Genomic DNA, 18,356 nt, shown 5'->3' with positions numbered 1-18,356 from the left:
AAACTCTTCTGCTTTACCAACAAAATAAAACCACCTTGACAAGAGATGCAGAGCTTTTTGCATCAATGTTAGACACTGCACTTGGTTATGTCACTCTAAAAGGCCTCCAAAAGGTGTCCCACAATATCCATTCTGACTGCTCTGGTCAGCAGTTTGTACTCTACTGTCCTGCACTCAGGTATACAGGCTTCAACCCCTCCCACTTCCAAGGCTCAGGAATTTTTTTAATTCCACTTCCTGTTTGCTTGGCATGGACAGCTCACATCGCATCTTCCCAGCTGATCATGGCAGCTCCATGTAGCAAATGCTCTCCTGCTTGGAGCGCACCAGAGTTGTTGGATCTGCTAGCTCTGTGGAGAGGAGGCTGTGCTTTCCCAGCTCCGCTCCAGCTGTAGGAACTTCGATACCTCCGGTCAGATTTCTCATGGCATATTGGATAAGGGCTAGGAATGGGACACACAGCAGTATTGTTTGTATTATGTTTTCTCTGTAGTGCTTTTACATTCCTGCTAATACATCCCAGAATGTTGTTTGCTGGTTTTTTTTGCAACAGTATTACACTCTTGACTCATATTTAGCTTGTGATCCACTATGATCCCCAGATTCCTTTCTGCAGTACTCCTTCCCAGGCACTCATTTCCCATTTTGTATGTGTGCAACTGATTGTTCCTTCCGAAGTACAGTACTTGGCATTTGTCCTTATTGAATTTCATTCGATTTATGTCAGACCATTTCTCCAGTTTGTCTGGATCATTTTGAATTTTAATCCCATCTTCCAAAGCACTTGCAACCCCTCTTGGCTTGATATTGTCCACAAACTTTGTAAGTGTACTCTCTATGCAATTATCTGAATCACTGATGAAGATATTGAAAAGAACTGGACCCAAAACTGATCCCTGTGAGACCCCACTTAATATGCCCTTGGCTGTGAACCACTGATAACTACTCTCTGGGAATGGTTTTCCAACCAATTACGCACCCACCTTATAATAGCTTCACCTAGGCTGTATTCCCTAGTTTGTTTACGACAAGGTCATGTGAGAAAGTATCAAGAGACTTACTAAAATCAAGATATACCACATCTGCTTCCATCCTATCCACAAGGCTTGTTACCTTGTCAAAAAAGCTGTTAGGTTGGTTTGACATGATTTGTTCTTGAAGATCCATGCTGACAGTTACTTATCACCTTATTATCTTCTAGGTGTCTGTAAACGGATTGCTTAATTATTTGCTCCATTATCTTTCTGGGTATTGAAGTTAAGATGATTGGTGTTTAATTCCCCATGTTGTCCTTATTCCATTTTTAATAGATGGGTACTATATTTGCCCATCTTCCATGAATTTTTCAAAGATAATCACTAACAGCTCAGATACCGCCTCAGCCAGCTCCTTGAATATTCTAGGACGTATTTACTATAGTACATAGTACGTACTATGCTGAAATCATTCTTGGTAAAAGCCTAGAAATTAAGAAGCAAAAACTGGTGTGTTGGGTATTAGGCCTAACTGGGGGATGAAATGAAGAGGGGATGGGCTATTTCACCAATCACACACCCTTTTTGAGTCCATTGTGAAAGTATAATGAATTATATTGTGAAAACAGAAAGGATTAAAGAAATGCTGTCTGTACCTTTAAGCAAAATTGCTGGAATGCTGCAATCCAGATGTCAGGAATACAGACATTAACATAGAACAATTGCACCGTTTAAGGGCAATTGGTGAAGTATTAGCCTTAGATCGATAAGAGTTAGTAAGGAAGTAGGATATGCACGCTGTACCCCAGGTGAATTTTACTGTTTTGCTTTCTTTGTCCCTTCATCTAATTCCCGCTCTTTTATCTGTATAAATAAGACTGTTTGGGTCTTGCATGGCTACTCACATTATCTGGGTGTTATTGGCAGAGCGCTGTGCTAATAAAACAGAGTGGTCTGACAAATTGTGAGCCCTGATTCTAACTTTGACACCATAAAGAAAGACTTAGGAGGAAAGAAAATACAGAAACAAGAACAGAAGGGAGGCTACAGAAGTAAGCTTCACCATCATGGCTGCCAACCCCACCATGTACTGTGACGTTGGGCCTTCATCATCCTAATCCTGAGAAATGTCCTGACCAGACCGGGCCAGAGGAAAAAAGTTCCAGAGAATACCACCCCCCCACAAACTCCAGCTTAACCCAACCACCAGCTGGCACGAAATGGAATCAGACTTTCACACAGTAGCAACAACAGCTTCAACCAATCTTAAACTTCTCTTTTCCCAAAAGGACAATTAACACCATCTTTGATACTTATCAATCAAGCGAGTTTTTCTTTCTAAAACTCTCCAGTGAAAGGGAAAGAAAACAAAGGATTTGTTAAAATGAAAGCATTATTTAATATTTTATATTTCAAATGCTTTAACTATTTTTCCTTCTTTTCTGTATCTTTAATAAAGGTACAAAGGATTTTTAATAGTGTATTTGCCATGGTAATAAGTAAGCTGAGGTCTCTGTATGCCAAACCCTGGATATTGTTTAACACTGGACGGTGACATGATTATTTTTAACACCTTTAGCCCATTTATTCCATCTAAATTAATACAACAAGCACTGCAAAAGCACTGCAGCCAGGGACTTTCTTCCAAAAAGAGATTTAAGTTGCATGACTGCTGCCAATATCCGAATCCCATTAACATTGAAGTCAAGAGATTGGGAGCTGTTCACGACGATATGTTACTATTAAATGAAGGCTGTTAATATTGGGATTGCTATTAAGCAGAATCTACTGTGAAAACAGAGGAAGACTGGATGGACCTTATAAAGTGGAAAAGACCAAATAAAATTAGTTGCATTCATGAGTAAGGCATTCACCTCCAACTTTTACTATGAAAATCATTTTATACTTTTAGTAGGATAAATATCCAAAGATAAGGATTATTTTGACAGTTAAGCTGCTTATAGATACATTCACATGAGTCATACAGGCACTAACTACATGCAGCCTCAGGCTTTCATTAATTTTTTTCCTTTGATTGAACACCAACTGAACATCTGGCATGACAATCTCTCACCCCCTCCAATCTTCTATGAACTTGATTCAGATTTGGGTTAGCAAACTGTTTACTCACAGAATTGGTTCCAAGAACTTGCAGCTTTGGTTCCCCTGACTCTAGAAGCTTGGCCACCATCTGAAGGAAACTTTCCACAAATGGTTTAATGCTTTGAGAATGGCAAGCCATTAAAAGTTGGTCCAGTGCCTCCATGGCGATTAAAACATACCTGAAAGCAAATGGAGAAGAGATCCATACAGATGCACATTGTGTGTCATATTTACCTTGGCCTAAACTTTTATATGCTTTTATTTAAGCCCATATTACAAAAACTGAAAAGAAAAAAACAAAATGTCAGACAGGTGTAAGGCACATCACCCTAATATTCTCCACTTATTTCAGAAGTATATTTTTGAAGACAAATCAAAGAAAGTAAAGATTTCTTGGTATTCCTCTACAGATATTTTTTAAATCTTATTTTTCCTACTTTTTCTTTTGTATTAAAGGCACCATCCTTCCAGTCAGTAGGGGGCCTTCAGTCTATCAAAATCCCAGTATGACAAGACAGCAATGTATCTAAACTTCCACAGTGTAAGGAGACATCTCAATCTACATAGAGCATGTTAGTGAAAGGGAAGAGTGCTGATCAGGAGGGGTGTTTACTGTCACTCACATACTGACCGTTTCCATAAAAAAAATTCTTACAGTTGTTTTTACATCTGTACTTCTTTATCTTCAATGATAACTGCCAGGTAGCAACAACATTCTCTTACCTATCTCATAATACCGGAAGGGACTCTGAAAGGTCATCAGTCCAGCCCTCTGCCTTCACTAGCAGAACCAAGTACTGATTTTGCCCCAGATCCCTAAGTGGCCCCCTCAAGGACTGAGCTCACAACTCTGGGTTTAGCAGGCCAATGCTCAAACCACTGAGCTCTTCCTTCCAATTCCATGTGTTGTCTGTTTCATTTTTTTTAATCTCTTTCAACTTCATGATCTCTTCCTCTCTCTACTTTCACTATATATTCCTCTCCCCTATTTTCTCTCTTTGGGAAGGTACAAGAAAGACCATTTCCAACCTGTTCCTCTGGGGTCAGGAGGATTAATTTAGCTTAAGTATTAAGGACAATCACCTGTGAAGTCAGATAATTAGCTTATATAACAATTATAGCTCCAACAGAAGAAGTGAAGGATATATTGTTAGGGGGCTTATTCCTTCACCCTCTTACTTCCCTGGTCCTTCTCGCATGAACAGACAGCAACAATACCCAAAGTCCAAAGGTGCAAACAATTCGATGTTTATTGAGGTGAACTTCCAGCAAGCACGATTCTAGTTTCCTTCCTCAGTGTCCCCCTTCCCAGCTCTGACACCACAGAGCCTTGCCTGTGTCCCTGTTCCCATCTTCCCCTTTAGCAAGACATGATTTTAATTCCCCCGTCCCCGGTCTCTGTTCCCATTTCTCCCCCCCACCTCCTGATTGACTGCAGACTATATAGTAAAACCTGCATTTTGCTTAGCTATACCTTAACCAATCATTTTACTGAAATTTAACTAACCAATCCTAACATACTGTAACATGGTTATTTAACCAATTATACCCCAGCATCTTAATTGGTTTGCACCCAAAATTAATTATACAGCAGATAGAAACAATTATAGAACCAGACAGAGACCATGCAAATAAACATACAAAACAATACAGAAGTGAGGATTTCACAACTATATCTATACAGACATAAGGGTTTTCCAGCTGTGTCTATTGATAAGTGAGTTCTTGCCAGACAGGATGCTATCTTCTAGGCTCTTCCCTTTCTCTGGAAGTGATAAATATCAGGGCAGGATTGTATTCCTAACAGCACCCTATTTCGATGTGACCATACACTTCCCAGCTTATGGGGGTCTAACTACATCTTAGCTGAAGGCCTTAGCCTGTCACAATAAGAGAAGGCCATTACACAGACAGTGATCTTTGATTCTTTCTTTTATACCTCTATAACTAGCTAAGTGATAAGAATACACCTACGTTCTTAAAGTAAAGGCCTTTGCACACAGGCCTGAATAGCTATATCCTAACATATATATTAAATGAAAACACACTTAGTATAGTGGAAAATATGTCCTGCTGAGTCTAGAAGTTTGACTTGTAAATCCAGGTCATTTTCACATCCAACATTGCCTATAACTTCATAATTCACTTTACTTTTAATATATTTTGGCTAAAAAATAAAAATATAATAGCTATCCCCTACCCATCAGCATGAATAGCCAAGGTTCTGACTCTATATGTCTTGTAAAATGAACCAGAATAATGATAGGGGAAAACAGCTTTCAGCATCTGTATTTATACAGTGACCGAATTCCTTACCCGTAGCGATGTCTGACAACATCTCTGCTCAGTCTCTCTGCTAGGTAAGCTCCAATTCGATCCAGCTTCTCTGGTGCAGAAACTGCATAAAAAGTCAGCTTCTCCATATCAGCTTTAACAAGACCATCCTAAGAACGAGACAAATTTTGTTTTTTTAATTCACAGGAACAGTTTTAAGCTTCTGAAATATCTTACATTTTTCCAGTTCAAAGTACAGGTTTTGGGCTAATACAAACTAGAACATTCCATTTTACTAGAATATGTTAAATAGTTCATTAACAAGCTTGTTCAGGGCCTAAAATACAGAAATTGCAAAATAAAAGATTAAGCCCAGTACTTCTCAGAGAAGTATATGGTCAGTGTTCTCCCTTCCAACAAAGGCAGATTATGGGTGAGCTGTGACATCATTCTTGAGACACACTATTTTTCCTGAAGTCCTATTTCTGTTACTTAACAGTTCTTCAAAAAGCCATTACTACAATAAAAAACACTTCAAAAGAGAGAGTGTCAAGTTAATCCTTTCAGGGTAAAATTGTTTTTATGCAACTGAATTGCAGTCTAAAAGTTTCATTGCTCGAATATCATGCCTTAACAGTTCTGACTCTTCTCTGTACAAGGCCACTGCTTTCCATATTTGTCTGTATTACAGCTAGTGTTTAGGGAGCTGAAGCCACCTGATAGTTAGAAATATCAGTACCAACTACAGTTATTGACATACAAAACGTACTCAGCATTATCACTGGTTAATTTTTAGAGTCAAGATGAAACAGGGATTAAAATATATAGCTTATTTGAATAACCTATTAGAGCTGGTAGACAATACACATTTTTCTTAATTTTTTTCAGTGAAAAAGGGATTACTCATGATTTTTTTTTTTTAAGCTTTTTGTCCAGTTCTCTCACTGACATCAAGGTGAAAGTCTAGCCACGCTCAGGGCCTCAACCCCTTCAACCAGAAGTTTCAGTCCTCCTCCACTAGAGTATCATCTTTAAAATTGTGGTTCCTTTTTGTACACCAGCATCAGCTTCAAGGGGAGACTGACCAGATCATTGTGTAGGAATTTTTCTTCACTTCTTCTACACTTTGATAATTTCATGTTTAAATAAATTGGAAAATATTGGGATCACAGAATATGGAAGAACATACAGTAATGTGATTAGATATGCCACACTGTAACCCTGAAAGCAATAACTACATTCCTGCAGAGCTACTGGTGCAGTAAATTGTACTCCTGTTAAAGTCCCCTTTCTGGCTGCATAACTGATCTGTGATTGCCTACTATCATCCAACTTATTTTACACTACAAAGCAGTTTAATTGGCAGTTCAGCAAACAGCACAGTTTTTAAACAACAATATTTCAGATTCATTCATTCACAACTAACAATTTAAGTCAAATTAAATATTAATTATATAAAAGAAGGGTATTTTCTCTCAAAGTCTGACAAGAATGATTAACTTATTTGTGAACAGTCACAGGAGAGAATGTTCACCATATATTAAAAGAGTCATTAGAAAAAGAAAAATCTTTAGTATCAAGATGCCCAAGAGGACTAAATAGATCACAGTTAGATATCAGGCAATAATTAACATTTTAACATGTAAAGTTAGGAGTACAACCATTCGCGGTGTCATAACTTGTGGGCTGGACAACATCCTGCCCTCCCCCACCTTGTGCACACACCAGCACAATAGGAGACTCTGATGGATTGCTGCATCAGGGCTGCTTTTGAGAGCACACACAGCACTAGTAAGGCAAGTCTGACTTTAGATGTTCAGAGACGTCTCTCTATACTAACAGTACCAAACATGTTTAAAGAAGTATTTGGTTTCTATGACTGTATATGGAAAACAGACCATCAGTATTGCCCTCTTGTAGGTCAACAGAATTTACGTCTGAATAACTATTTCCTCTTGAAAAAAAATCCATGCTTTGAAGATATCAGATCCACAGAAAAGAACAACTCTACCCTAGAGCCCATATTTTACAAAAAACTTAGATAGCTAGCCCACAGTGATAATAGCAGATCTTCTAGGAAGAACATACATGCTGCACATTCTCTCAGACATATGCCGGACCTACACATGACTCCATACTGTTTATATCCTTCATTTTTAAGAAAAAAAATAAAAAAAGTAGTACAAATCTGATAAGACATTGAAAGTGATCTTCCACCATTTACAGAAACTCCGGACTAGTTTCAAACATTCAGCTGTATTAGATATTTAGCACCATCAGTACTTAACAAGGAACTATATTTTCAAGGAACATGGTATAAAAGGGTTTCTACTCTGTGTATCCAAATGAAGTCACAATAAACCAACACATGTGGACAACTAAAGATGAAAAACAATTGAATCATAATCCATTGGGTGAACCAAACTACATATTTCAAAAAGACACAAAATAAAGAATTGCTAGGCATACAGAGAAAAGGAAACACGTTCAAACGTGTGGTCATATCTGAACAAAAATCCTGTTTAATATCAAATATTTGTGATCCAAACAGTTGGATGACAACTTTTCAGTTTTCTCTCTTACTGGAGAATGCTCTGGCAGATGACAAAGTTAATGTCTTTCCTTCTCCAGAAAGTATGTTAGTTACAAAATATTACTATTTCCGTTACAATATTTTAGTAAACAAAGAAGATTCAAATTCAGAATTTTGGTTAAGGTTTAATTAAATTATTACTTACTTTGGGGTCTTCGGGGAATATGTTATCCACTAGACGTTTGTAACGAGGGCGCAAAGCAGCACAGCAACAGCATACTCCTGGGAAAAACATTTGCCAAAAAACAAAACAAAACAAAACCAGGTTATTAGAAGGTGAATATTTTAGAAGCTGTATAGAGTCATTTAAGAGAGGAAGACTACAAGCATATGTCACACTAACAGACCCAGGTCGTCGGCAAGATCCAACCTGGGATCTCTGAAACTTAGTGCATGAAATTCTACTGCATGAGCCAAAGCCACATGGCTCTTAGAGACTGAGTCTGCTACAGCATTAGCTAAGTAGTATTGGTGCCACTAGAGGGGGACAAAGCACCATACCCAGAAGGTGTATGGGCTACACATACAGGAAAAAACAGCTGCAAAGTTAAACGGTAACTATACTCTGCAACCTCACTTTCTAGAAAACTGTCATTTATGTAAAGTGAGTCAAACAAAAAAATGAATATTGTAATATAGCTCATTTTTTGCACACCTTCTCATGTTTTCCTTAGGAAGAAGTATCTGCCAGAAAGATAACAGGCAACAATTCCACCAGAAGATGATGTGCATTGGCATAAAGAATTGTAGTGCATGGGCCTACCCTACTCCAGGGCCTGAAAGTTAAAAACTTTCATCTGGAGGAGTGGGGCAAGACACATAGCATCTGGATTAAACAGAGGCAGTCAAGCAGCGAAATCACCTCCTCACAATAACCTCTTGATCTGCTGCCAGGAGGGAGCATTGGCAGTTTCCTCCCTAAATCCACCTTTTAGAACAGCAGTTTTTCCCCCCAATAGCCAGTAAGTGAAGGAATGGACTGTGGGGAAAGTTAGAGACTCCTACACTCACACATGAAAGCATCTCCAGGAAAAGCAGAGAGATTACAACTAGCAGCTATTATAATCTCTGCAGCAGAAGGGGGAAGCAACTCAGCTAGGTGGGTAAATTCCACTATTTACCACTTTTTCAGCCCCAGTGCAGTTGCCCCCCCAAAGACTGAAAGGAAGGGTATGATGTTTTTCTGCATCCCTAGGTTGTAAGGGCTTGTCTGCACTTATATTTTATAGTGCTCTAACTTGCTGACTCAGGGGGGTCCAACCGGCTCAAAGCAGGACCAATCCCCAGACAGATTTTGCCATAGGTCCACCATTTAGGGATCTAGGGGAAAAATACGGTGGATAGAAAGCTGGCTAGATCATCGGGGTCAGATGGTAAGGAACAGCTCCATGTCTAGTAGACAGCCGATATCAAGCAGAATACCCCAGGGGTTTGTCCTGGGGTCGGTTTTATTCAACATCTTCATTAATGATCTGGATGATGGGATGGATTGCACTATCGACAAGTTCACGGATGACACTAAGCTGAGGGGGAGAGGTATATATGCTGGAGGGTAGGGATACGGTCCAGAGTGACCTAGACAAATTGGAGGATTGGGCCAAAAGAAATCTGATGAAGTTCAAGAATGACAAATGAAGAGCCCTTCACTTAGGAAGAAAGAATCCCATTCACTGCTACAGGTTAGGGACCGACTGGCTAAGCGGCAGTTCTTCAGAAAAGGACCTGGGGTTTACAGTTGACGAGAAGCTGGAAATGAATAAACAGTGTGCCCCTGCTGCCAAGAAAGCCAACGGCATATTGGGCTGCATTAGCAGGAGCACTGCCAACAGATTGAGCGACGTGATTATTCTCCTCTATTTGGCACTAGGGAGGCCACATCTGGAGTTTTGTGTCCAGTTTTGAGTCCCCCACTACAGAAAGGATGTGGACAAATTGGAAAGAAGGCAAGAAAATGATTAGAAGGCTGGGGCACATGACTGATGAGGAAAGGCTGAGGGAACTGGGCTTTATTTAGTCTTTCAATCATTTGTAGGCTATTAAGACAACTAAATGAAACTACACTTTTAAAAATGCCTGGTCCTCCATCTTCTTGCCCCTTTTCCACTGTCAACTGCACTGACGATGTTCTATTCGGATACATCAAGAGTCTTAGATTAAAATATGCAGTCTCTCTATCAAAATAAGCAACACACATCACATTTCCTGTTCACAAAGACAAGAGGATATGGGTTAGGTATAGTTCATTTTTTTCTGGGGTTGAGCACAACCAGATTGTTCAAAGGAATAAAAACTCATTATAACTTACACGACAAGAAACATCAATTAAAGGAATAATGCACATTTAAAATAAAAAATGGAATATAGCCAGCTAGCCATCTGGTACATTCCTCTACCAGTGCAGATTTATTCCCTGCAGTATTTTTAAGCACTTTATCTAATCTAGTTTTAAATTATTCCAGAAATGGGTCAGATATGATGTGATTCCAACCCATTGGTCAAGTCCCAGATCCACAGTAGAGCAGCTCTGAAGCAAAGGAGCCATTTAGAGATAAGCGAGTATTAGTAATCGTCCACAAAAATCAGTGGGAGCCTGCCTCTCAAAAAAACAATACCTACTCAAACAGCAAGCAATATAATGGGGGTAGTGAACATGTCAGAGGAGATTAGATGCCCACCAATCGGATCCCCTTCCTAACATCTAACACAAATATACAAAAACTTTGCTAAAACATCAAGGTTGCTAAGGGAAAATGACACCCACATTAAAACAAAACAGACTTAATCTCTTGTTACTACCTTGATGACTGCAGTTCATTTGTTTGGGGGTAGGGAGAGTGTTTACGAGGGGATAGGTGTGTATGTTGAAGGTTATATCTGTAGTTGTCTGACTTTACTCAATATTTGGATCTCTATGCAACTGAGAAACCTGTCATTTTTAGCCACATTTATCGTTCAACAAGATGTATGGGAGGTCCAAGTATAAGCTATCCGCTGGTTTCAAACTCAATAACTGGTCAGGAATTTTCCACTCTTGCTTTCTACCAGCCAAGAGGAGCTGTAATAGATACACAACTCCTTGTCTAATTTTGCTGTATCCCTCTCCATTACAGAGACTGTACAGCACTAGATACTGTTACCCTATCCACCTCTTCTCTCCCTCCTAATAATTAAACTTTCCATTCAATTTCAGTTATGCCCATTTTCTGACAATTTAATTTATTGTTTTTATCTTATGTAACTTGTGAAACTTACAACAATTTGTTTTGAAGCACTTGGTCCTTCAGTCTACTTTCATCAGTCTTTTGATTCATTCATGAATACATAGTTTAAAACACAGTATAATAATTTCCACAGCACCAGATAGGGATGAGAACAGAAATATTACTTCACTATAGGACTGAGGAAAAACTTTCTACATTTCACAAGAATCCTCCACAGCACCACATCAAAATATTAACCAAGTGATTTACATGATTTTTTTTAAAAAGACATCTACAAATATCTTAAAGAAACCTGTTTTGTACAGTACAACATTTTGTAATATTTGATATTGATTAAAGAAAGGGAACAAGACTGAATTTGCAACAGCTGGCTAACTCAGGTACATATAGAATACTAAAAATTTGAAGCAAAGATCATCATAAGCAAACTAGGGAAATGTGGTCTACATGAAATTACCACAAGGTGGGTGCACAACTGGTTAAAAGACAGTATTCAGAGTGTTATGAACAGTTCGCTGTCAAACTGGGAGGAAGTATCTAGTGGAGTCCCGCAGGAATCTGTCCATTTTCATTAATGACTTGGCTAATGGAGTGGAGAGCATGCTTATAAAATTTGTGGATGACACCAAAATGGGAGGAGTTGCAAGTACTTGGAGGACAGGATTAGAATTCAAAATGACCTTGAAAATTGGAGAATTGTTCTGAAATCAACAAGATGAATTCAATAAAGGCAAGTGCAAAGTACTACTATTAGGAAAGAAAAACCCAATACACATCTAAAAATGGCTAATAACTACCTAGGTAGTAGTACTGCTGAAAAGAATCTGGAGGTTGTAGTGCATCACAAATTGAATATGAGTCAACAGCTGGATGTAACTGTGAAAAAGGCAAATATTATAGGGTGTATTAACCAAAGTGTCATATGTAAGATATGGGAAGTAATGGTTCTGCTCTATTCAGCACCTCAGCTGGAGGTGAGTATCCAAGTTTGGGCCCCACACTTTAGCAAAATAATTTGAGATTGTTTTCTGTATTTATCTGTATACCTACCTACCAACCAACCCACCCACCCACTCACTCAATACATATTTGCCATACAGCTATTCAAATGTTTAGTTAATGAAAATACTGTTCATTCCAATAAAGATTTTCTCTTTTAATCATCTTTTACATACTTGTTTCCCTTTCTTCCATTTACTGTCAAAAAAGGCCAAATTAAAAGCTCAGTACCAAAGGCATCTCTTCTATACCAAGAACTACAACAGCAAGCCTAAAAACAGTGTTTTTCACAACTGAAGCTATATAATCTGAATGTAGAACAACAGAGGATTTGATCTTGACGCTTATTTATGAGCTGTTCTGCTGACTCATTCTGGCAGCCAGAACATGTGACAAACAGGACACAATTGCTGCCCTTTGTGGGGAGGATATTCACCACACTGAATTTTGTTCAACCAAATGAATTTGCCAAACTAAACACAGTAGTACAGTAGACTTGAAAGATGTCCATTTTACCTTTTCCCCATTGCAGATTTCCCACAGTATCTTTCAATTGTGTTGTATTTATTACATTTTACCATCTGAGCAACAGGAACAAAGAAAAAGATTCTGGCATGCTTTTGTGCCCTGAACTGGTTTGCTTATGGCAAAAAAATAGAATGGGGAAAAGAATATTCATAAGCACATAAATACATGAAACTTGAAGTTAGGTCAGTGGAAAAAGCTATATCAGTACATTATATTCCATGTAAAAGTTTTACAAAGTAGATTAACACTAGCTTAAACAGTACACATTTTCCTAGTATTCAAATATATATCCTCTGAAATCAAGATTTCATAGTCTACATGTTAAGTATGTACTAAGAGCATTCTCTTTTGTTTTTTAAATAAAAACATATTCTACAAACCATACAGTGAGAAATGTTGCATAACATCAAAATAGTAAGTGATTTTTTCCCCACCTACCCAAATGCATAAATGGACTTGGCTCCCATGCAGGATTGTAGTCATAAGTATTTTCCTGTTCAACTGTCGGAACTTCAACGTATTGCCTCATCCTGTATGCGAGGTTACTTTCCACTTATTCTAGTCTTTTTAGCTGTCCTTTTTCAACAGTTCTGTATCTTTTCAGCTCAGTTTAGCAGTATTCATGTAATGTACTAGAAGACTGTAAAAGTATCTAATTAGCTCTTCGTGTGACATCAACATAAAGCTACCAAACACGGGACAACCCAAGTATCAAATTCTGTTAGCACCACCACTGTACACACGATATAGTATGAATGAGTTGAGATGACTAGACTCATTAAATCAAACTTTCATATAATGTATAGCCTTCCATTTGTATGAGAGATGACAGGAGAGAGAAATAGTCTAGTTTAGGAAAACCTGTGCTAATTCTGCAGCTGTATATCACTTTACAGTGGTAGTATCAAACCAATTTGGATTTCTTTTGGTATATTTAGCAAGTTTATCATATTTTTAAATAAATTCCTGGCTAATAAGAAAGCCTTAAAAAACAGACTTTTAAACAAGAATATTAAATTTTAAGGACAGGGACACCTATTAAAAGTCAGGAGACTAATCACATTAGAGCTACCTGTATATAACACCTTATAGTTTAAGCAAAGGCGGTATATGGAACAGTTTCTATATGAGGAACGATTAAGAAGATTGGGACTTTTCAGCTTGGAAAAGAGACGACTAAGGGGGGATATGAAAGAGGTCTATGAAATCATGACTGGTGTGGAGAAAGTAAATAAGGAAGTGTTATTTACTCCTTCTCATAACACAAGAACTAGGGGTTCACCAAAGGAAATTAATAGGCAGCAGATTTAAAACAAACAAAATGAAGTATTTTGCAATACAATGCACAATCAACCTGTGGAACTGCTTGCCAGAGGATGTTGCGAAGGTCGAGACTATAACAGGGTTTAAACAAGAACTAGATGAATACATAGACGATAGGTCTGTGACGGGTTCCCCCAGGGTATCACATGGAACTGGTGTACTACTGAGCTCCCTGACCCACCAGCCTGGGCTCCTTCTCACACTGTACTGCTGTGACAAGCTACAAAGCCCTCCAAGCCTGCACTTTCACCAGCATACGTACAGGTAGAGACACACCCAGCTGCAGTTACAAGCAGGCTCTCTGACCAGCCCCTGCATGGGAAAGCTATTCCCAGCTCCTCAGGTACATACCCCCTCTGGAGTATAAACCCAAAATTATACCATCTTGCGCTGCACAGGGAACTGTATAGCATAAGCTCACAAAATTTGCCCCCTCCCTTAACGTGGAGAAGAATATGCAACAGCCTTTTGCCCCTGAGGGGTGATTCCCAAACACTGGTTTAGATAAAGCAAAGATAAGGTGATTATAAGTGATAGCAAACAGATCAAAGCAGACTACCTGACAAATAAACAAAAAAACGCAAAGTAAACTTAATATACTAAATAGATTGGATATGAATAGCAGATTCTCACCCTAAGAAATGATACAAGCAGGCTGTAAATTTTTTAAAGGGCAAGCTGCACTTGCTTTATAGCTTGAAATCCCCAGGTGTATCATTCACAGGCTAGAAATCCCCTTAGCTGGGGTCTAGCACTTCCCCCAGTTCAGTCTTTGTTCCTCAAGTGTTTTTAGGCATCTTCTTGTGTGAGGAGTTAAGACCAATGATGTCACTCCCTGCTTTACATAGCTTTTGCATATGGTGGGAACGCTTTGTTCCAAAGCTTCGTTCCCAGACCAGTATGTGGAAAAATAGTGACATCCCAAGATGTAGTCTCATCATGTTCTTGTAGAGTTATAGCAGCCATCACTCACAGGCAGTCTGGAGCATTCACAGGAAAGCTCACCAGGTGGTAGATAAGCTTTTCCTAAGACCTATCGTTTTTTCCTAATAGCCCACTGCCTCGAATAGGCCCTTCCCCACCCACTATCTAGACTGAAAGTATCTTGTCTAGTGGACGATACCCACGTGAAACTTCACATTTGGAATACAGATACATAGTCAATATTCATAACTTCATATACAAAAATGATACATGCATACAAACAGGATAATCAAATTCAATAACTCATAACATGTCCAATGGCACCTCACATGACTTATCTTGCATAAAATACAATATAATTAGGTCATAATAATAATAATAATATCACTGCGAAGAATATGGGGTGCAGTGTCACAAGGTCCATCAATGGCTATTGGCCAGGATGGGCAGCTTCTGTTTGCCAGAAGCTAGAAATGGGCAACAGGGGACAATCACTTGATGATTACCTGTTCTGTTCATTCCCTCTGAAGCACCTGGCATTGGCCACTGTCGGAAGACAGGATACTGGGCTAGATGGACCTTTGGTCTGACCCAGTATGGCCATTCTTATGTTCTTATGAGGGTATTACTAAATTTAAATCCATTATAAAGACTCTTCTCACAGATGCCTTGGTGCAGCGAAGACTGCTTGAGTAGAAATTCCACTTATGGTTAAATATTTACAAGAGTTTTTTTTTTAAAAATGCATTCCTATGTCCTTGCATTATTTTATCCTTTTGTCTCCCACATGATAGTCACTTGTGGTAGACTAAAAGAAACATCCACTGAAGTGCTTTTAGAAGCCCCTTCAAAACTATTATAAATCTAACCATGCTAGATTTGAATGGTATTCTAATTATTGACTACTCAGTTTTACAGAGTAAAAAAGACTGAATTGCATGGAGATTGCCGCTTAGTTTGTTCAAAAAGCTGACCACATGACTAAATCCCATTATACTGCAAATCACAAGAGTAAAACCCCAATCCATTGAATTTGGTGTAATGAAAAGTTATATAACAAAGTGAAATATTTAACTGCAATTCATGAACAGAAACATCTTAACAAATTTAACCTGGCTTTAACATAAAAGGCTTAATTAATGCACACTGCAAGTTTTAGGATTTGCTTTTTAAGTTAAGACAGCTACAAAGAAGTTCGGAACAGCCAAATAGCATTTTTCTCCCTCAGTTAAAAAAAATAAGTAAGTAAAAAAAAAAAAAAAAAAAAAAAAATGTGCCTCTATCACATGCCAGAGTTTTTTCCCCGGCCTCTTACCTATAAGAATCTTTGTCAAAATCTTACAGTTTTGACGGAGAAGATCTTTTCATTCACAATCTGAACAAAGAGTGTGTCTCCACTTACTGTTATTCTGATATTACCTAGGCTTTTTTATGGCCCCTCCCAATCAGCCTAAGTGCCTCCCAAGAATTAAAAATAGAAGAAACAGTCTCCATCCTTCCTAGTCTTGAAAAAAACAACTTGATTAGTTATAGGTTCTGTTTGCTTGTTCATGTTTGTGTTGAATGGATGTGTTTTGTGTTTATGAAGAAAAGAGGTTTGCAATGAATTCTGAAAGTAGCAGTATACCTCTACCTCAATATAATGCGACCCAATATAACATGAATGTGGATATAACGCGGTAAAGCAGTGCTCCGGAGGGGCGGGGCTGCGCACTCTGGTGGATCAAAACAAGTTCGATATAGCACGGTTTCACCTATAAAGCGGTAAGATTTTTTGGCTCCCGAGGACAGCGTTATATCGAGGTAGAGGTGTAGTTTGTTTCACAGTCATTCTTCTCTCTCCTGGGAGTGAGTTCCCTAGTATATTTCCAGTTCCTGTAAAAGCTGAGTCTCTGGCACTAACTAGTTTTCCTTACTGGCCAAAATTTTCAGCATACAACTAGAGTTCAGCAGTTGTGAGAAATCATGGACAAGAAGAGAGTACTGATCTCTTAAGAAGCTAGGATCATACAGAACTTTCAATATCCATACAGAGAAGTTGAATTCAACTTCATATTCAATGGTATCCAGAGCAAACCACAAACATCTATTTAACTGAGATTACTGCTAAAGAAGAGATTCACAGCAATGATCTCATTCACTAACCAGTGGAAAAAAATAGCACTCTGGCAAGCTTATTCTAGTTGCTTATAAGCATGTTTCCTCCATGGAATTTTTCATGTTTCCTCCACAAATTACATGTTTTAATCTTATTTTTTACTATAAGGACTGTATGGACTGCTTTAATAATAAGAAATTCTAATCCTAACTAAATACTCCAATATTTAAATTAACTAACTGCTTCTAAAGCTTTCTGGCATCCAGTAGCATCAGTGATTATAGATTTTTTTAAAAAACATTTCCTTTGTAAACCATGCATGAAATTTTTAAAACTTCACACTTTCCCATTTATTTTTTTAATTTATTTTTATTTTTCTATTTTTATTTATTTTTCAGGAATATGCTGAAAAGTAAACAATGGTAGTGGGAGGTTAGTGTTTCTTCTCTGCTTGCACTGGAACAGTTTGCTGCAACTTTTTTAAACTCAGGATAAAATCAGAAAAAATGGCAGAAGCCAGCAACATTATGCTAAGATAATTAAAGGAGTTTAAACTTTCCATCCTTCCCTGCGGGGCTGCACTTTCACATGGTGGAAAGCTTGCAGACAAGGATGCAGGCCCAAAATTGGTCTTTGGACTCATCTCATGACCTATAATATGTTACTGCAACTCATCTGTTGAACTTGATGGGAGACTCCACAAAACTTTCCATGAAGACATATGATTGTCACCACATTCTGAGTTGATCAGTAATTGTTTGCTACAAGTCAGAAGTTAAAATAAATCACTACAAATGAATGTAGACAGTTCTAAATAAGGTCTTGTCAAGGTTCCTTCCCCACTCTGAACTTTAGGGTACAGATGTGGGGACCTGCATGGACACTTCTAAACTTAATTACCAGCTTAGGTCTGGTATCGCTGCCACCATCCCCCAACCACTACTTTTTTCCCTGGGTAGTTTTGAGGGACTTCACCAATTCCCTGGTGAACACAGATCCAAACCCCTTGGATCTTAAAACAAGGAGAAATTAACCATCCCCCCTCCCTTCCCCACCAATCCCTGGTGAGTCCAGATCCAATCCCCTTGGTTCTAAAAACAAGGAAAAATCAATCAGGTATTAAGAAAAAGCTTTTAATTAAAGAAAAGAAAGGTAAAAGAAAACCCGCTGGGAGAGATTAGCATACCAGCTACTCTCACAGATAACAGATTCAAAACACAGAGGATGTTCCCCTGGGCACAAATTTAGTTACACAAAAAAATACCCAAATACTCAATTTGATTCTACCTCTAATCGCATAAGACAGGTTACAAAGAAAT

The 18,356-nt window shown here is 38.4% G+C and overlaps 1 protein-coding gene across 3 annotated transcripts in view; it reads right to left on the bottom strand.

Moving 5' to 3' along the window:
- The window catches only part of EFR3A (EFR3 homolog A), a 165,694-nt gene that overhangs the window by 97,145 nt on the left and 50,193 nt on the right, over positions 1-18,356 (bottom strand). For all 3 annotated transcript variants that reach the window (XM_050940803.1, XM_050940805.1, XM_050940804.1), the window contains 3 exons: positions 8,090-8,166; positions 5,394-5,521; positions 3,106-3,256 (listed from right to left, as the gene is read on the bottom strand). In XM_050940803.1, the coding sequence (XP_050796760.1) occupies positions 3,106-3,256; positions 5,394-5,521; positions 8,090-8,166 (356 nt within the window). The remainder of the gene's footprint in view (positions 1-3,105; positions 3,257-5,393; positions 5,522-8,089; positions 8,167-18,356) is intronic.

This window comes from Gopherus flavomarginatus, chromosome 2 (assembly GCF_025201925.1).
Source record: "Gopherus flavomarginatus isolate rGopFla2 chromosome 2, rGopFla2.mat.asm, whole genome shotgun sequence".
NCBI lineage: Eukaryota > Metazoa > Chordata > Testudines > Testudinidae > Gopherus > Gopherus flavomarginatus.
Note: the sequence above shows the minus strand (reverse complement) of the source record. Positions and strands in the feature narration are given on the sequence as shown.